General features: G+C 47.1%; 1 protein-coding gene across 2 annotated transcripts; it reads right to left on the bottom strand.

The window, feature by feature from the left end:
- Window positions 1–2,786: 2,786 nt before the first annotated feature.
- Mylip (myosin regulatory light chain interacting protein) lies at window positions 2,787–20,669 on the bottom strand. Of its 2 annotated transcripts, XM_026384639.2 has the most exons (7): window positions 20,377–20,669; window positions 19,079–19,269; window positions 8,621–8,806; window positions 7,299–7,496; window positions 6,764–6,928; window positions 5,466–5,886; window positions 2,787–4,341 (listed from the first exon to the last, which is right to left on the bottom strand). In XM_026384639.2, exons 1-7 carry the CDS (start codon window positions 20,461–20,463, stop codon window positions 4,252–4,254), a joined length of 1,338 nt encoding a protein of 445 aa, XP_026240424.2. In that variant the 5' UTR covers window positions 20,464–20,669; the 3' UTR covers window positions 2,787–4,251. The 2 variants fall into 2 exon arrangements, with proteins under 2 accessions (XP_026240424.2, XP_026240425.2); XM_026384640.2 differs by lacking the exon at window positions 6,764–6,928.
- Window positions 20,670–21,104: the final 435 nt, after the last annotated feature.

Genomic DNA, 21,104 nt, shown 5'->3' with positions numbered 1-21,104 from the left:
AGTGTTCATGTTTATCCACATGTGCCTCCCACAAGGCATCGGCTCCTTGGTGTCCAGTGGCCTTTAAGGGAACTACTCTCAGAATTTCCCAGCAGGGCACTGAGCTCGCCATCTTGTGACAGAGAGCAGATGCTGGAACGGGCTGGGGTGGGGAAATATTTCGAGCTCCACGCTAAGGTTTGCCACCTTTAACGGGGAGATTAAAGATGCCTTTGTGCAGGTCCTGCAAGCTCTGTGTTTGGAGATCAGCCTGTTGAGGCTCCAGCCCCTCGTGTCTCAGAGCTTGGCGTCCTCCAGTTCTTCCTCTGTTGAACCTCTGTCCACCCTCCCTTCCACACCCAGCTGTGCTTTCCCATTTAAAATACAAAACCCAGCACTTCTCCTGGCCCTGTCCCCTCTGGGTGCCACCTTCTGCATCTGTCACCTCCACACCCTTCCCTCCATTCACACTTGGCTGGCAGCCATCTGAACCCCTCATTCTGAGGATGCTCCCACATGTTGGGACCCAGGCCCTGCAGCGTTGCCACATTTTATGGCTTCTTCGGCACCCCGACTCCCCGAGCCTGCGGCCATCCTTGATGTAGCCCACCTGCCTCGTCCATGCTGTCTGAGCCTGACTTAGCTTCCTCTCTCTTGAATCGTCCCTCTGAATCTCTTCTCCCTCCAATACCTTCAGTCTCGCCTCCACTGGAGACAGGTCACTTCAGGATCCATCTCCAGCTTTACCCTTGTCCCCCTGAAGCCTTCTAATATTGTCACATCTTCACGTGTCTATTAAGTGCCACGGCCACCAGCCATGCCCCTGCCTTTGCCCGCTTCTAAGTTCCAGCCCAGGTTTCTGACTCCAGACATGCCCACGACCACGTCCAAACCCCAGTGCAGCTTTCCTTCCTCTCCCATGACTTGCTCCCCTCTTGGTCCCTCTGCTCAAGACTCTGTTCCAAGATAGAAACAGAATTCTCATGTGACTCACCTGTTGCAGATTGCTGATCACACTTCTGTCATCTTGACCCTTATTTTTCCCTACATTTTTTATTGGTGCATTAGTTGTAGTAATGGTGAGATTCATTGTTACATATTCATCCATGCACACAAAATGACAACACACTTTGGCCAATAGCATGACTTTCTTTTCACATTGGGGATCATCAGGATGGCGTTCTCTGCCTCTCTTCTCTCCTTGCTCTTGTCAATACCATGTGCTGGAAGTTCTCTGTGCAAGAATTGCTGTTCCACAAGCTCCTTGTTCTGAAAGCTTTGAAGAGCCAAGTCCAAATCAAACTAGAAATCCAAGGTTCCCTTCCACTGTGACTCAGCTGCATATCCTCCAATGTAGGGGACTGTCCACCCCACCAGACTGCACTCGAGTCACGTGACACACTCATTCTTCTCCAACTGAAAATCAGGACCTTGCTCCAAGGTCCTCTGGAAGAACCCTTATCCTTGGCCCCTGGGCCTCCACGGTGCTTGCCTTAGAGTTCCAAATGGCACCTCTTCATACGGTGTTTTTTATGTTATTTGCTCCAAGTGCCCATGGCCTAATGAGCTGTGAGTGACGGGATCTATTTGTTGACCCGTCATCCATCCATCTCCTCCCCACTGACCTGCTTACCCATCCTTCCATCTTTTAGTAAACCTGGCTAGTATTTTGAGACTGCCATGCCTAAGGTCCCCACTGGTGCTAATATTATAGAAGTCTGAACATTATTTAGTTTCTATACAGAGAGACAAGCAGGCTTAGTGTATAACATGGGCACCTGTTGATCAGATCTTTTTTGGGTGTGTGGTACTGCAGATTGAACCCACGACTTTGTGTGCCTGTGAGGCAAGCATGCTACCAACTGAGCTATAGTCCCAGCCCCCCTCATTTATATCCTGATGTCTTAAAATTTCCAGGTTGGGACCTACTACTCCCATGCCTTAGGCATATAATAAATTCTCTGTGTGTTTTTCCTGTTTTAAAAAATTTCTAACTCAATAATACTTGGCACTTAGTAGGTACTCAATAAATGTGTGAAATGAATAAATGAGTTAATTCCTAGAAACTGACAGAAGACTGGCTTAGTATAGGTAGAGTAGAAAACAAATCTCCCTGCCTCCCAGCTTTCCTAGGTTATCAGTTACACACACACTGCCACGTTCTCTGTTCCACAGAGCATTTCCTAAAACAGATGAGCACACACTGGTGTGTGTGGGGCGTCAGGGTCCAGCAGAGCAGGCGAGCAGTCATGAAGGACTCTGCAGCTGAGACTTGTCCCTGCTGGGGCCCAGACCCCCCAGAAGGCCCCACCCCAGCGGTGTCAGCTTTACTCCTTTCCCCTCTCACCACTCCCTCCGCTCTCACCCTCCCTCCCCTCTCACCCTCCCTCCCCTCTCACCCTCCCTCCCCTCTCACCCTCCCTCCCCTCTCACCCTCCCTCCCCTCTCACCCTCCCTCCGCTCTCACCCTCCCTCCCCTCTCACCCTCCCTCCCCTCTCACCCTCCCTCCCCTCTCACCCTCCCTCCCCTCTCACCCTCCCTCTGCTCTCACCCTCCCTCCCAGGCCTTTGCCCAATTTTTACTTCTCATCTCCTTGTGTGCATTATAAAATTTTTACCTACTATCGATTCTAGCCCAAAAGCACAGGTGAGAGAATAACTAAGTGGAGTAGTCTCAGAGCAAATGTCCTAACCATTTTCAAACCTTCCATGTAGAACCAAATTACATACCAACTTCCATGTTATTGCTCATTTCTTTTAACTGAATAAAAATGGCTTAAATGACGATAAGTAGGATGATACCTGTGTTTGCTTTAAATTCTTTATTATCCTGAATATAAAAGACAGAAGTCCTCTAGGATATAACAGAGTTCTTTATGTGGAAACATTATTTTTTTACAAGTGAAAAAATAAATACCTCTTGGAATAAAGGCTTATAATGCTAATATGTGCCATAAAAAAGTAGAGTTTTAATATTTGACAAAATGTCTGTGCAAAGAAACAAATGCATAAACACATTACTGCTACATTAAGGCAATATGAAAAGTATACTCAGAAATCTCAGTAAAGTGACAGTGTAGTTCCTAGCTTTAACTCAGCTAGTATTGCACCCGATAAGGTCACGTAGGTTTCCTGACATCCTTGAAAACCTGCTAACTAACCAGCTTCCAAAATGCCCAGTGGGAGTGAAAAATATGTCTAAGAATAGAGAAACCAAAGAACCCCATGGCGGGATCCACCCAAAGAAAATCTAAACACTTACTTAAAAGCACATACGCAAACCAAAAAAAAAAAAAAAAAAAAAACCCAACAAAATAAAACAAAACCCTGCTAAACCCACAACAAGGAGGCAGTATCTCGAAATGTATGATAAGGCTGAGGACCTCGGATCATTCAAGCACAGCAATACCCATGGGTGAAGCTGGCGGCGAGGGCCCAGGAGTGAAGACGGGACCTCGCGGGTGCCGGGGTGTGGCGTGGGTGAGCGAGGCTTCCCTGTGCAGGAAAGCACTCTCCCTTCCCAATCTTAAAATGTCCCACCAATCCAAAGCCCAAGGAGTGCTTGACTGTGCCAGAGACCCTCCAACCAAACTGGCAGCATCTGATCCCCAAAGGCCTGGGCACAGCGGGCAGGGAAGGGAAAGAACGGAGCTGCTCCCGGCTGTCTGTTGCCCGTACCATTGAAACCTGCACCTCGGCTGCCAAACTGTCTGGAGTCACGGGATGGACTCTGAGACCTGCCTGCACCCAGTCATTCTTGAACAAGTCATAAAAACAGAAATGACATATAATGACAACTATTTAAGAAAAATGTTCCTATTAAAAATGTTCCGCTCTCCATGACCTTACAAAAAGAACCAAGTAAATTCGTAAAACTAATTCTTACAAAGCCTGCCGCAGGTGGGAGTCTCCCTCAGGATGCACCGCGGAGACTTAGGAGGTCATTTATACCCACTTCTTGGCTACGCTGCCACTTAACTGACGCAGAAGACCTTACCTATTCCTTTACTTGATCATAAAAAAACGCAAGACAAGGAATGTGTCCACGTTCCAGAGTCTTCCAGGGCCCCACCCCGGGGGTGTTGGTTCTGCACACAGATGTGTTTTTGGAGTGAGAACTTGTGTTCCGGTTTTTCTTCTTTTTTCTTTGTTTTTTCAATGCGGCGTGGCAGATGGGTGGTTGGGAGTGGGGTTCTCTCCACAGTTGTCCTTCTTATAGTTTACAATAGTGCAGTTTGTGGAAATATGGCGTGTCGACGGACGCAGGACAGGCTAGATGACGGTGAGGTTGAGGAGGCTGGTGTGTGTGGGCAGGTAGACGTGCTGCACGTGCTCCACGCGGGACCTGCAGACTGGGCACGACTGGAGAGAGAAGCCAAGAGCACTGGTTAGACGCCTCTGCAGGGCCTGGGTGCCCGCCCTGGACCTGCTGCCTGCAGTGCTCTGAGTGAGTTGTGACCATGGTGACCTCTGAGCCTTCAACTGCAGAGGTCTTTCAGCTAAACTCTACACGGGCACACTGAGCCAAGGGTGTGGCCCCTCCAAGAGTAGAGGATGACACCTCATGCAGGAGGACCTGTGCAGACTGGCCCTGGACCACCATGACCAGGTGGATGCCCACGAGGCTGGGAATGCGGCTCTGTCTGCTCGAAGGCAACAGCTCTATGTTCCTAGGGTCCTCAACAAGGACGTGCCCTTCACCAGCACTAAGGCAGACTTGGGTACAAGAGCCAGAATGTGGCAGAAAAAAGGCCAGTACATGGCTGCGCCTGGGAAAATAACTCATGGTCGCAGCATGACCACTCTCAGGAAGGACACCATGGTCCTGTGACTTGGTTTCCAGCCCTTTAGGAACTTGGAAGCAGCTTCCAAAGGACGAAGTGACAGTTAGGGCGAGGCCACATAAACCCACAGTGATCTTCAGCTGACACTTCTGAGCAAGGGAACAAGTGAAAAAGTTAAGAGGAAATGTAGAAAAGAACAAAAACATGCTCTGTGAGCACCTTTCATTTTTTGTATTAATATCAACATGAGTTTGACTGCTAACAAGTAAGAGCCCATCCAAGAAGGCCCTAGAGACACAGGCAGTAATCAGTAAACTCATCACATTAATCAGAATGGTACTCCACCCGGGGCAAGGGAAGGTTGGCAAGGACTGCACTGTCCTAGCATTCTTCTGAAGTACAAGGCGAGTAAGAAGACCGTCCCCCAGGGTCAGCCGGCCCCAGGAGCACGCAGCAGTGGAGGAGGCCTGCGTTCCAGGCTGGATTTAGCCACCAACTAGGTGCCAGATCTGGACCTCATTTCCAGAACTTGAAACGAGCCTGTGATTTAGAGCTATTCTGCTGGTGAAAACAGCATGCTACACCCTCAGGCACCAAGCACAGCGACCTTTCCAGGCAGAAGTGGCATTCGCCACACTGGCCAGCCCCTGGTGGGCATGCACTCACAGCACTGTGCCAATGCAGGCCAGGCCAGCCCCTCACCTGCAGCTGGGCGGCGCAGCTCTCGCAGCACACAGTGTGGCCGCAGGGGCAGAAGGTGGAGTCGATGTCCTCCTCGCAGCACACCATGCACAGCATGGCTTCCTTGAGCTTGCGCAGCTTCTCCTGCAGCGCCCGGGTCTGCTGGCAGCTGAAGCCCTCGCAGCTGCTGCAGTTCATGCTGCTATCTGAGGACTTCAGGGGAGAGCTGGGGGGGCTCTGGTCACTCCTGGAAATGAGGTCCACAAAGCCAGCGTTGTACAGAGCCCTCCTGGCGTGGTCGTACACCTCCTTGGATGTTCTTTTAATATCGAAGACATACTTCTTGCCGAGGTTAATGTTTTCGTTGAGAAACAGAGATGCCAAGTGGCCCTTCAAGTCACGACTGTACTGCATCATGACGGCGCTGGTCACTGTGTCACACCTGTGAGGAGAGATGGAACATCTGCTTTAATGCCCAAGAGCCAGGGCAGATCCATAACAGACCTCCTGACACTGCTGCCAATACGAAGGTCGTGTCCACAGACATTTGGCGCAGGCCTGGGAGCAGGCTCTTCCCTCACTGTGTGCGCCAAACAGCCCAACGACTCCACCTCTGTACTGTTCAAGTCCCTCCTAGGAACACCCAGCAATACGGAGCAGTGACCCTCTGCTCTGTCTCCAGGGCATGAGCTGAAGTCCACAGCAGCTTGAGGAAGAGAAAGGACATTTGTCTTTGAAGCGTTTGCTTTTGTGTTTAAAATGCCGACAGTTTGTCCATTCTGCTCCACAATCTGTAGGTCTATTTTAAAATAAAATATTTTAAGGCTTTCTACCATTTACATTTTTTGGCTTCACTTTTCCAGATATTTTAGTCCAATCACAACTCGGCTTCAAAATACCCTTTAGAATGAGGGGATCAATATTGTTATTAAAAAATCCTCAGTGTGTCGGTAGTGAGGATTCTGGGCAGGACCTCTCCCGGGAGGGCAAGATGACCTGTCATCCTTCTGCCAAGAAAGGGCAAAGCTGCAGCAGAACAGGCCCAGCCGCCCAGGGCCCCTCAGGAGAGGGCTGGGTAGGAGAGGAAGGTGAGAGAAGCAGGAGAAGCTGCGCAGCCCACGCGGATGCACTTTCTGTGGGGAAATGGAACTATGTTGATAAGGACTCCAGTCACTCTATTGTGACTGTGACCACAGAGACAAGATGTCCCAAAGCATTCCCACTTCTTCGATTTGTACAAGATGAAACCACAGAAAGCCATGTGTCACCTAACGTTCCCGAGGCACAGAGCCAGCTCTCGAGTGCCCCGAGGTACGTGCCTGTAGAACGCGTGCGTCTCGGTGATTGCTCGGTAGAGCCCACTGGCCGCCCTGGTGCTGATCATTTTAAACAGGAGCACGATGCTGTTCCCAGACTCCTTGGTGACTGTCAAGTACACGTTCTTTCCTGACTGGGTAGCCATCTGCACCACAGGGTAAGCTATCCTAAGAGACAGGAAGGCAGAGTGAGCAGGCCCAGGAGGAGCCTCAGGAGGGTCCCCATTTAATCTGAACGACCCCATAGCCCTTGTTCCCAACACCCAGGCAGGCCGGAAAGCAGTCCCGCAATGTGAAATACTGGAGCAGGTTTTGGGTGTGGGACTGAAAGAGATTTTCATGGCAGTGAACTTATTTGAAAAACACTACCACATAAACACACTGAGGGTCAACACCAATTAAATGGCCATTAAGACCCGAGTAATTAATGTGAAGACCCCAGTGGAACATCTCCTTCCTCAGGGAGGACTGCCTGCCTCGTCCCTCCCATCTCCTGATTTCATGTGGAGAGCTGCAATGCGCACAGACGCCTGGTTACCTATTAATGGGGCTGAAGTCTTCCTTGCAGACTGAGATTCCCTCGGGTCCCACCCCAATGAGGAGCTTCTGCCCTTCGCTGTCCCTCACAGCGTGCCACTCTATGCCGTAGTTCTCCATGGCAGACACGATCTGCAGAACCTGGTACTCGGCCGAAGCCTGGCTGGTGCCCTCCAGCTCCTTGTGCTTTGCCACGATGCTGCAGAACAAGAGAAGGTGGGGTTACCTAGAGAGACACATCCAAAGACCAACCTGCACAGTCTTCACTAGTAAGGACATGACGCCGTCATCTGTGAGTCACAAAACCATCAACTACATATTATTGATGTTTCATTTATTTAGCAAAATTACCACATAAAATACTTCTAAGACACTGTTCAAGATGGACACCATCATCTGTTCAGTCGAGAACACTTTGGGGGATATTGGATAAGGATGAGTTGAAAGAATTATGGAAAATCTCTAAAAAAAAACATAAGAAGAATTTATGTGTGGGCCTCCTCATGCCTTTGTCTAACATACTTCATAGGCTTCACGAGACTCTGGCATTATAAGGGATCGATCGGGTCATCTGCAACTGGAGAAGATGAGTGCCATCGCCTCTTTGTGGCAGAAGAGCCTCTCAGGTGGCCCTTGGTGGTCCTGCCTCCTCACACCCTTGAGTGTGGGCTGGATTCACACCTGGCTGCCAGAACTCATGAAACGGGACCCACTCTGAGACCAGCCCTCCCTGAGCTCAGGGGGCCAGGGAGGGAGGCTGGCCAGCACTCCACAGGGGCTGCCCGGAAGTGGGTCCTCCCTCAGCTGAGCCTTCACAGGACCAAACTCCAGCAGCCTGAGGGCAGCCCATGAGAGCTCAGGACCCCTGGGACCCGGGGGGGGGGGCCGTGGCTACATTCCCACACTGGACCTTCTCATCACAGAGATAATGCTGTTGTTTTAAGCCACCAAGTCTGAGGTCCCTTGTCATGCAGGAATAGGTGACTAAGATGCCCATTAGGACTCCTGATCTCATTCCTGCAGGGATGAAGAAAACCCCGATACACACGATAGACTTTTCACTGTAGGAGACCTAAGTTCTTAAAAAGCCAGATGTTTAAGAAATTCTCCTTATGTGTGACATTTCATACAAAGGCATCTGTTTGAATGAACTGTTTTGTGTTTGTAAATTTCTGAAAGAAACAGCTGATGGATCCAGAAGACACCTGGCTAGAATGTGCAATGCCCCCACCTCACAAACGAGCCGCACCACAGGTTCTCTCTCCCGGACATTCCTGTCAAGTTGAGAGCCTGGGCCCTCCGCGCTGGCCCGGGCTGCCTCACCTGTTCAAGGCAGCACTGGAGAGCTCCTTGGCACACAGCTCCTCGTAGTTATACTTGGCAGTGTTCTGATTATAGTCCCCAAACTTGGTCTGGGCCAGGAGGGCACTGAGTTCCACAGCCTGCTCTGGGGAACACTGGAGGTGGCCTGCCAAGAGCGACTCCTTGATGTGCAGGAAAAAGATGTGCCTGTAAGGGAGGTCGGAACGAGGTCAGACTGCGGAATCACCGGACATCAAACCCAACCTGCTGGGCGGGGGGCGGCTGAGCGGTGCAGCACTTGCCTGGCGAGTAGGAGGCCCTGGGCTCCATCCCCAGTACCACAGAAAACAGACACAAGGACAAATACAACCCGCGGAGCAATTACACAGTCAAGTACTCGCCTTTTAAGGAAAGAAAACATCAATTTTGAAAGATCACACTGAATGCACTTACCATGATAAAGCCCTTTTAATCATGAACATTAAGACAGAATAACATTAAGACAAACTTTCCCTGGAATAAAAATTGTGGCCCAAACAGGACATTTGACAAAGACAAGTTCAGTAGCAGTCAGGTCACAACATGTAAAATACTCCTACACAAGTTTTGCACTGTTTTAAAATAAAGAATCTTCATCAGAAAAACTACCTTGAAATGAATTCTGATACAATCTTCAGGAACTTTTAAAGAAGAATGAGCCTCAGCTCACACAACCCCCATTTCCAAGAATCACACCTGCCCTCCAGACTTCACCGGGGAAGTTCATTAGCATCTCAAGTTCGGCTCCTTGGAAACCAAGCTCCTCTTCCTTCCAGTAGGTCCAGACTCCATTTACCCAGCCTCCCACCTCCACCTATCTAATGGCCTCTGAGAGCCCTTTAGACCAGTTCCGTCACCCATCGTCCCTTGTGCCTCCTCAGCCATCAGTCCTGTTCGCAGCTCTCAACCACAGAGCTTCCCACCCTCTCGGCTCCCTCCTGCAGACTCTGCCAGCCCCCCTTGCAGGCTGCCATTTCTCTGCTCTGATCCTTCAAGGGTCCCCACTGTCTGCTAAGGAAGCACCATAGTGGCCTGAATCCCAGCCTCCTATGCTGTCCCCAGCTTTCCAGCCACAGATTTTATCATGTCCTCCAGCAGCTGTGCCCAGGAAAGGGACAATTCCTGTGCTTAGGAACCCTGGTCTTGCTGAACCCTCTGTCCTGATGGCTGCTCTTCCTGGATACCTGGGGTCGATGTTGGATATACACCATCTCTTCCTGTCACAGGGCTGGGTGTATCCTAACTGTTGGCGGGGTTTAGACAGCTGCACGAAGTTGACTTCAAAGAGCTCCATAGGCACAGGTACAGCTGCAGGTATCTGTGATTATTTGATGTCCCAACCTTAGTTTTGTTCTGTTTGAGCCTGGCCTAACTGTGCACGATACCAGTCGACAGGATCAAAAGGTTTGTCCATCATATTTACAAAGTTCTGGGGAAATTAAGATTACAAATTCCTGGGAAATTAAAATTGTATTCATATTGCCCAAAATTCTGGAAAGAGTCTACGCTTTCACAGAAAAGGTTGGCCTAAGTTACAAAATTTGTCCCCAGCAATGTGGGGCCCTAACCTTACTTAGATGACTTGTGGTTGCCTCTGAAAAGTGCTTAATGCCACAAACCCCTCCCATTAATAAGTGAGTCATGGCCGCTGGTAATGCCTAGGCACCAGGTAAGCTCAGTCCCCCCTCCACCAAGGGTGACAGCCTTCCTCCAGCCCCACGGCTGGGCTGTCTGCTCATACACACCACCTGTGCGAGACATTCCAGGCAGAGGAAGAGGAGGAAAGAGAGCTTCAAACATGAGGAGCCCCAAGATGTCAGGTTGACAGAGCCACCATCTGTCTTAACATTCAAATCCAATCTTTCGAGCCTTTAATAATGATAACAAAATATTTAAGATGATCAAACTCTGCCAAGTACTGCAGTTTTCTCCTTATTCAAAGCCCTGGTAAGACACCACAGTAAGAATGCACAACAGCACTGAAAGAGGGTAAACATGGTTTTTATTAACCCAAACATCTGTTAGTCTTTAAAGTATTTCTGACATACTGCTGCACTGAGAAGGGCCCCTGCTGAGGCAAAGAAATCACACACAAAAACCCCCAAAACCCGGCTTTAAAATAGCGGGTCCCAGCATTCCCACAAAACCCTGAGTCACAGCACTGCTCCAGCCCTCGGAGGCCTTTCAGATGGCCCTGGGTAGACTTCATCTTGCTAACATACCTGTCTGTCCATCAGGGAGCGCTTTTAGGAAACTACCGGCTGAATGTAGGTTCAAGAAGAAATTATGTGAGAAAAGATTTGAAGGTTAGCACTGCCAACCAAGTCTTCTCAATCAATCACGGCTTTCCTAAAGGCCTCTTTGAACTTATTTTCCTGGTATAAAATTAGAAACTACTTCCTGTCTTATGAAGTAGGAAGTATAGGCTGCAAAAGGAGAGTTTCAAACTTGATTCCATTTCTTTTTCTAAACTACCCATGCCTACTTCTAGAGAGAGCTGCCAAGTCAGAGGCGAAGCAGCAGTAAGTGACCAGATATCAACAGGGCAGCAGCCTGACAGGAATGCTGGTCCTTTCTCGTATATGGGTCAGAAATAGACAAAGGTGGGGGCGGCGGGGTTTCCTACAGTCCAGGCTGCACATGCGCACACCTGGTAAGCACAAAAGCCCTCCTTGCTGTCCACAGCCTTTCTTCCTGGCCCTTCCTGCATCTTGCCGTTTCATAGCTGCAAAGCCACCTTTTCATCAGATGTGTCACGCCCTCCCTGTGCCCAGCCCTGGGCCAGGGTTACAGAATGGACACTTCTAAAGGAACTTATAGCTTTTAGAGCAGAGCCACAAACTGGCCACTGGGTGACCAGGGTTCACTCTCAGGACAGTACCCAGGGCGGGGGAGTGTGTGCAGGGGGAGGGGGTGGCAACCAAGGTCAGCAGCTAGGAGGAGCCATCAGGAGACTGCAGGAAGGAGGAGGGAGAGCGACCTGCATTTCCAGTAAGGAATTCCCTGACAGCTCAGCGACACGTTTGAGAGTGCCTTTGACTCAGGCTTTTGCTCCCATTATCTTCCCCTCTGCCATCTGGCCTGGAAGGTCTGGCTGGCTCCTGGATTTTGCCCTCTCCTTTTTTTTTTTTTTTTTTTTTTTTGGTGAACTGGGTGAAAGGTTACCAATAACATCAAAACAAGCAGATGCAGCCAAAGAAGTCATGCCTGCAGTGATTTTTTTTTTTTTAAACAAAAGACTGGAAGTGATGACATGTTTATTCAACATAGAGGACATCCTAGACCACGACAGAAGAAAGTCTCTGAGAAGAGACAATGTTCCCCGACATACCAAGCACATGTGGACGTGTCTGTGAATACAGAAGCTCAACTGCATTTTAAAAATTTTCTTGGGGTTCTACTTTGAAATTCATTCTGTAAGTTTTACTAGTCACTAAGAAAATGGATATTTTCAACATATGGCCCACATTTCGGAGCCCAGGGTGAAACATTCTGGCTAATCCATGCCTGGCATCATGTTTAAAATGAATTCACTCTTCTCCAGCATTATGGAAGGTTGGTGGGGTGAATATAAAGATATGTTCGATTTTAATTTCAAGTGTTATGTTTTTATTTCAAATAACTGTAAATTGCCTCCTTTTAAAATTAATGCCTTTGATAGCGTTAAGAAATAAAGTTAAATCATTTATCTTTCAAGAGTGTCTAACCAGAGAACTCTGCTGCGAACACTGGCTACCCCTAAAGCAATCACCAGGTCCCCAGAGCAGAGCTTTCTACAGCCCAACTGGGACTCTGCGTGTGCTGGGGCCGAGGCCACTCGGAGGCCACTCTGTTCCACCCTCTAGTTATCTTACAGCATTCTGAAGAGCTTCTCGGGACAAGTATAAAATAATCACATCCAGGCGCATTATTACACTCAGAATTAAGTAACTAACCAAAAACTTCTTTAAAAGAGGCTAGGTAGCTATCTTTAAAAGCTCAGTTACCAGTAACTGAACTGTATTCCTCCCTGAGAACCACCACTGACCCTGGCTATGTCCAGACTGTCCCTCTCTCAGTCAGACCCCACCGAAATCCCACCTCCCACACCCCCGTCCAATGACTCACTTAACCACATCAGTTTATTTTACACCAAACTCTAACTGCCAAGTTATATTTTTAAATTATTAAATCAAAACAGAATTGCTGAGTTTTTTTTTTTTCATTTTCTACTTAGAACACAACAGAAATCAGTTCAAGATGGATCTCAGGCCTGCACGTAGAAGCCCAACTGTAATGCTCTGAGAGCTAAGCATAAGAGAATCTTCATGACTCGGGGATGGCAAAGGTTTCTTAGGACATGTCAGCAAACACCACAGAAGAGGAAAAAATGGGTAAATTAGACTTCATCCAAGTTAAAAACTCCTACTCACCAAAAGGCATAGGAAAATAGGCAAGCCACAGAGAAGACATATTTCTAAAAGTTAAATCTGACAAATGACTGATTGAAAACACATAAAGAAATTGTACATTTTGAAAATAAAAGCCAACAATAAGAATGGGTACATGACTTGAATAGAAGTATCACAAAGGAAGACTTAGGATAGGCAAATAAGTACATGAAAATGATTAACATCATTAATCCGAGAAATGCAAATTAGAACTATAGCACTCTACCACAACATGCTCGGGGAAAGGCTGGCCAGGACGTGGAGAAGCCCGAGTCCCCTCTGCTCTTCAAGGGAGAATACTCCGGGGAAAGGTCTGGCCGTTACATATAAAACCAAACCATTACCTCCTCTATGACCCAGCTACTCTGTTCTTAGGTATTTATTCAAGAGAAATGAAAACACATGTGTCTACAAAAAATAACTTGTACTAGAATGTTCATAGCAGCTTTGCACATGGAAAACAGGTGTTCATCAATAGGAGTATGGATCAACAAACAGTAGCACATTCGTAAAACGGAGTACCATCCACCGATAAAAAGGGACGATCTGCTGATACACACATCAATATTGACAGATCTAAAAGAATACATGACGAACAAAAGACCGAGACACAAGGGCACACACTGGGCTGGGGAAGCCGCTCAGTGGCAGAGAGCCTGCCTGGCCCACGTGAGGTCCTGGGTTCAATCCCCAGAACTGCAATAGAAAAATAAATATACAAAAATAAATCCAAAACAGCATTAAAATACCCTTAGTTTTATCTGTCAAAACTTAATAAGCAGTATTATTAGGATTTATATACTTCATGCAAATTTTGCATCAAAAGAAAAAAAGAACTATCTGCAAACAGGGAGTGCTAGTCAATGAAAGTCATGTACTCAGGAGAAAGTATACTTATAACAACTTATTTTGACAATGCATCAAAAAGATGGATGGATGGGTAGAAGAACAAAAAAAAAAGAAAGAAAAGAAAAAAGGATACATACACAATAAGGCATGCATAGTAAATTTAATAGTAGAGTCTAGGCCGGACTGTATGAAAGTCAGTTGGAAAGGCCTTCGTATGCTTGAAATTTTTCATGAAAAGAGGCTGAGAAAATCCTAGCTGGGTCAAGATTCAGAACTCCACCTCTGTTCTCCATGAGTAAATCATTACCACATACTGACCAAGTTATCTCTCTACTCATACGTAAGGAGATTCTTCTCAAAGCCCAAAATACAAAGCCAGATGACTGAGGTGTGTGTTCTTCCTCTGGCCCTGCAGCCGTGAAGAGTGGAGAGCAGCCACAGGGCACTGCCAACTTCAAGGCCAATTACAGCCCCACTAGAAGAAAGCATCAAACCTGCACTTCTGGAAACCACTTACTCTCTCGCAGTAAGTCCCTGCCAGGCACCAGTCCAGGCAGTCCAGCAAGCTCTGGCTGCCACCTCCTTCCCTAGGCTGGTCAGGAGAGTGTTCTTCCACAGTGCAAGGCCAGCCAAGGGGCTTTCAGAACCCATCACCTCTTCAATGCCTTTGGATCATGAGTTACTTGCCAGGTCCTGTTGCTGCTATGGAAGAGGGCTGAGACCAGGCTGCAAGAGGACAGCAGAGAAAGAGTCCATCTGCTATTCCTGCCACTGCCCTACGTGGGTCACCTTGAGTCTGACTAAGTGCCTTCTAAGTAATTAGATTTTAATTTAAATGCCTTTTAAGAAATTTATTTGACTACTTCATGCTAACACATAAATATCAGAAATTCCAGGAGACTGAAGGTGTCCAGATGGAATTCTTTGACTAAATAACTACCATGTAATAATGCAAACATCCTACACAGTCTTATTAAAAACAAAAAACTGAATAGGTAAGCTAGGATACGGAAATCCAATCCATACTTTCTTTGGATTTTACCAATTTTACTTTTCTGGGGCCTGTTTCGTGTCTGGGAATGCAAAAAAAAAAAAAAAAAAAAGTGAGAGAGAAAGAAAAAAAAAGTGCTATCTACTTTTAGGTACATGGATGATTCAAGAACATAAACGACACCTTTATAGTATATACACACTGCTGCAACTGCTTCTTACAGAACTGACCCACCCATATCACAGTGAATTATGTAAGCATCTTTTACCAACAGACAAGTTAGGAAAGGCTCCAAGCATGATTTACAGGCACTAGCTGGAGCCAATCAGACTTCGCTCTGAACTGGATTGAAGTCATCACTTTCATATCTGCCCACAGTTGTCACATGGCATTTTCTCTGGGTTCCATGAGGCCATCTTTCCTAGATTTCTATATGTCTATGTGATTTTTTGTGTGTGTTGGAAGACAGGAAAAAAAGTTGAATTAATAAGTAGTTAAGACTATAAATTGGCTGAAATTAGATAAAGTAAGGCTGTAGCTTAAAATCATCTGAGCCAGGCACCTCGGCACACCCCTACAGCCCCAGCCGCTCTGGAGGCTGAGGCAGGAGGACTGCTTGAGCCCAGCTGGTGCAACCCAGGGAAGGAAAGCCCATGTCTTACAAAGAATATAGAAAACAGAAACAAAACCATTGAACATCAGAAAAGGTCCAGGGGAACGGCTGTCCATTTTAGATTAGGAACTAACAGCCAATAAACTGGTCTACTGGAATATGGTGGAGGGGGCCAAAGAAGAAGGCAAGGAATGCCATCACTAAACAGAAAGGAATACCACGTGACATTTTTTAATGGTGACATTTCCTTTAACTATTCTTTTTTTCTATCTACAGAAGCAAACAAAAACATTACAGTATCTATAAGAAACTTTGTGTTGGTTAACCCCATTTTTATTTCTAAATTCTAAATTCACTGATTGAACAATTGTCTTATAAATTAGCACCTGCTAGACTCTGGAGATGCCATGTTGATCAATGTCAATGGAATTTAGATTATCAGAGTGACTGACAATAAACAACTGTCACGTAAGTAAACTCGGTGTTATAAGCTCCTGAATGCCACAAAGGAAAGACCCAGGATGTCTGGAGGGTGTGTGGTCTCCTGGGAGCTGCAGCACTAATGACTGAGCTGGGGCCAGAATGTCAGGAGGGACTGAACAGGGGACTTGTCAACCTTGACACAGCTGGCATCACTGAAGTCTTGAAGAACTGCAATGTCCAGGACTAGAGTGCGTCCCTGAACACTCAGATGAAGCACATACCTCTCTAATTTCTGGATTTGAAAATGTTGGCAAAATTCACTCAGAATAGTTATGAATAAATGAAAGCCTTTGAAGAGCAAAAATTTCCACGATGGTTATAATTTCAGATCTACTTCCAGAATACATTAATTTGTTTCACCTTTTGTTTAAATCAACAGCACGGCAAACATCTGCTGAAAAGACCTGCTGTCTTCATCTCTGAATGGTGCCAGCTAGTCTCAACAGGACTCTCCTTTTACTTTTGAGGCAAACAACCATATGGGTAGGACCACATCTAAATTGAGGCCGAATCAGAGACCAGATTAACCCTACCCGCCAAGCCAAGCCAATACCAGATAGGTTTTCTGTCTTCAAAGGAATATACTTAGGAAAACATTAAGAAAATAATACAGATGAAGCAGAAGCAAAGTGGGGAAGCTATGGCGAGGAGGCATTCAGGGACTGTTCTTCTTGGGCTTTCAGCAGGGCTCAGGTTAATGACACAGTGGGACCCAGAACACAGGCTTCTGCCTGGGTCCCAGGGCTCTCCATGATAAGCAGGCCATCCTGCTTGTTACTGTAATCTGATGTGGACTAGTATGTTAACTGCTCTACCCTGAGCAGGCTACTTAATTGACCACAAAGGACAACTAAGCCAGAATATTTCAGAACCACTTAATAAACTGTCCAGCCGCTTTCGGTATACTAAATGCACCCTCATGACTTGACTTAGTAAAAAACCAACTCCAATAACTGGATTGTCACAGCTGCATTTACTCAATACATAAGCACATCAATTATATTTTCACAGAGTTTTACAACAAAAGCTGGAATATCAAAAAGCTTATCAACAAGCTTTATTTTACTAAAATATCATTAAGGGGAAATAAGTGTTTTTGTTCTTCAGTGTCATGCATGTAAAAACAATGCTAATTGTAAACTGGACCTAGTACAACTTCTGCTGCCCTAATTAAAAGGTACAAATGGTAATTACAAATCACTTTATCAAGTTATTGAAGCAGAATGTGGTATAAACCTCAGGTGGCATTTTATTAGAGATTTGTTTTAGCCAATCCTACACACACACCCACAAGCAAAATTCACTAATATATTAAAAAGCAAATTGAAAGTTTATATCACACTAACCTTTCAATAGGATTTGAAAAAGGAAATAAAATCAATTAAAATTACCCAGTCAAACTAGCTAGACATACTCTTTGAGTGCTACTAGCTATAAATCTCAAGAGTCAAAGTCAATTGAGTCAAGAAAAGAAAAATCAAGAGAGGAAATTTGATTCAAGTTCTAATTCATAAAATGTCTCTTTCTTGCATGAATAAAATGGATTTGATCATTGTACTGACCCAATTACAGGAAAGACCTAGTAGAGACCACCTAGTACTTAATTATACAGTATGAATGCTTTCATAGTACAAATGTATTATGCTATTATCACTTCCATTGTTTAAATAAAGTATCTGGTCCTCCGAGTTTCTGCAGATATAAAAACTCAATTTGTGTCATCAAAATAGGGTCATATGGAGACCCTGAAGTAACTGCAAAATCAAAATATGACTATACAATGAAAAATCCAATGTTTTGTTAATTTTTTTTTACTCAACTGCAAGTCATGAAGTGTAAAGTACAAGCTTTCATCAATTAGCTTTATATAAAAAAATTCTGATTAATAAAGACAACTAAAACATTGTTAAACACGGAATGACTTGAATATTTTGTGAGATATTTTAAGAAGCACTAAGAATTCAAAATGCTAGCTTTCTTCAGAAAGTAAATTAAAGATTTCGTCGATCTTTAAAGCTCCATAGCAAGGCAAAGAAGAGATTTCAAATTCAAATGAATAATTATAAAACATTTCTATCAGTTCTTTGGTAAACAAACAAATAAACAAACAAAAAACGACATGTTAAAAACTCCTAGGGGATTTTGCTCACTCATCATTATTCAAAATTCTCAGAATCACATTTTTCACATGCATGGCAGGTTTCCAAGTCAAAGGATTATGAAAAACACTGGTGCTTAGATCCAAAGTTTGCTACATTTTTGAAGGCAGTCATTTTCTTTTACTTGACATGCTGCTGTAAGATTTAAGTCTCTGGCATTTCAGCAGTAAATATTAAACATCACTTTCCTTATTTGGCACATCTTTAAGAAAAAGTATCAGTCCAGAGGGAACACAGTATCTGTTTGAAAAAGGAGACCTCAGGCTTTAGTCTGCCACTATTGGTGGGGTTATTGTTTATTTTTTTAACAACAGAGAAATTCAGCAGTCTAAACAACAGACATATTTAATCTATCTGTGGGGTGGAATTCAGTTACAATGGCCTTCAAAGAGTTCTTTTATTAAGTTTTCATAAAACTTAAAAACTTTTAAAATTCTGCATGAAGCCAGAACGCTCTGCTACACACTGTAATCTGATACTAGGCTGAAGAAGTTGACTAAGTTTTAAGTAACCCAAGAGGAACTGTTTCCTGCTTTCGGTTAGAGCTGTCTACAGTGACCTGTAATAACACCACTCAGAAGAGGTTACTATAGGGCATGAGATGCTGCTATCAGGAAGTCAGTCTCAGAGCTGTTTCTTTTTGTTTGTCTGTTAAGATTTCAACCCTTTTCTCCCAGTAAGCTTATAAAGACAACAAAAACAAAACAAGAATTGGAAAATGCACCCAGGCCAACTATGCAGCCCCCTCTTCACCTCAACAAATAGAGTATAATACAGGAAACCAACTTAAGTTATGAGGAACTCAGTCTTCGGTAACACAAATTTGCTGGGGGACATCTCTGGGAGGATGCAATGATCCCTTCTAAAAGGAATCAAAGGTGTATTTGACATTGGTTTACTTTAGCCTCACTTTACCTCGTCTGCTCCTGTAAGATGAGATGAGGTTCCACGAAGAACTTGACTCTCAGCTTAAGCCGGTAGGGCGCTAGCCCATCCATCTGCTGGGAGATCCGGTTTCTCAGATTTAGCCATAAACTTTCACCTTTGCTACCCGTAAACTGTAGTCCAAAATAATCAACTTCTATGATTCCCAATCGCCTGCACACCTAAAACAAAAATGAACGCAGCATGGATGAGCAAATGGTACACAGTTAGAGCAGACCCAAGGGCTGTCTGTATCCAAGACTGCCCTGTGATTTCTACAAAGTTCAACGGTGCTACAATTCCCCGGGTAAACTGGGGAAACAAAATTCTAAGACTGATGTCGAAACCTAGCTCTGGTATGGAAGCTCGTCGTACCTTGACTATCAACAGCATGATTGACTGCAGTAGAGGAAAAAGGAGTCCCCCAAAGTAGCCGTGTAGAAAGGCTGAAGGAGGGGCAGCCACAGGGTAGCTTCCCTCTTAATCCGATCTCTGGAATTCCCTCCACCAGCACAATCTGCACAGCTGATTTGGCAGCTTTATTATCTGGACAATTTTAACCATCTGGATTCCAAAAAACAAACACATTGAGGAAAGACGCCACAAGTGTCAGCTAAGCTTTTTCCAGCTAAGCGGTTTTCCAAACATCTCAGGTCGAGGATTTGAAGGCAGGGTGTTTCACAGGGATCAAAGGCTCTGTCTGCCATACCAACCATTCATGCACTGTAGGGCACCTTTCTTCACCCTCACCGAATCACATGCTTGAAGACAACCAAGCTGTAGACAGCCCAAACCTCTCCAAGTCCTCTCTCCCCCGCAAATCCGAGGCAGGTGAACGGGCCATTTGGAGAAGCAGAATGAGACAAGGACCCGGCTTGTCTGCCAAGGAAGCCCGGGACCCAAGACTACCTCGAGCCACCCTCTCCTGGAACACGAGTGGCGCTGCCAGGCCCTACGGGGACCCGTGGGCGGCATCACGCGCACACCTGCAGCAGGTGTGCCGGTCCACCTTGTTTGGGGAAAGTAACGGGTTAGGGGACGGGGTGGCAGCTCCCGGCTGTACCCGCGACCCCGGCGCCGGGGTCCCGGGGGCGCGCGTCCTCGGTGCCCCACATGCGCGCCCGGCGCGCCCCACGCCCGCGGGGAGGAGGCGGCTCGAGCCGGGCGCCTGGGGCGCGTTCTCCCCGGCCGCCGCTGCAGCGCCGCGGGGCCCCTGGCAGGCACCGGGCGCCCGACACGCTGCGAGGCCCCTCGGCCTCGGGGTGCCGGCCGGGGCCCCCGGTCCTCACCTGGTTGAGACAGTCCTCGCCGTTGGCTTTCGCCTCCACCTCCACCTCCATCAGCACCGCGTCCGGCCTCGTCACATAGCACAGCATGGCTGGGGCCGCTGCTGCCTCCACGGCCGCCTCCTCTTTGGTGTCGCGGAGCTGCAAGGCTCGAACCCAGTACCAGGCTCGACGAGGGTTGGCCCTCTCTAGGCTGCAGCCCGGCAGACACCGGGCCTGCACCCCGCGGTCGCTGCTCCTGTCCCCGCCACCCCCTCGCCCGCCCAACCGGCTGCAGGATCCCGGATCCTTGGCGGCGCCGCACTCCAGCAGCCCAACTGCCTGCGCCGCGACAGGGACTCCTCAGATATAGCGGCCCCGCCCCCTTCGGCTCGCGCCCCCGCCAATCACGGCATCCCTGCCCCTCCTCCGCCTCCCTAGCAGCCAATAGCAGCGCCCGCTCGGCTGCAGCCCCGCCTCCCGGCGCCGGCTGAGTTCCTCGGGCCGCCTGGGGAGGTGGCAGCTTGTGGGCGCCGAGAGCTGAGGGAGGAGGGAGGCCTCGGAACACACCCGCTGCCTCTGCCCGCTGGGCAACGCTGCCCAGAGCGAGCTCTTGTCCTGGGCTCCAGGCGGGGACGCCTCCCTGTCGGCGCTTGAATTTAAGATAATTAAACGCTTCCAAGCTGCCACTCTTCTCCAGTAGCGTGGGGTCACTCCAAGAACGCATTTCGGTTGCAAAAGGAGAAAGGAGC

This window comes from Urocitellus parryii, chromosome 8 (assembly GCF_045843805.1).
Source record: "Urocitellus parryii isolate mUroPar1 chromosome 8, mUroPar1.hap1, whole genome shotgun sequence".
NCBI classification, from domain to species: Eukaryota; Metazoa; Chordata; class Mammalia; order Rodentia; family Sciuridae; genus Urocitellus; species Urocitellus parryii.
Note: the sequence above shows the minus strand (reverse complement) of the source record. Positions and strands in the feature narration are given on the sequence as shown.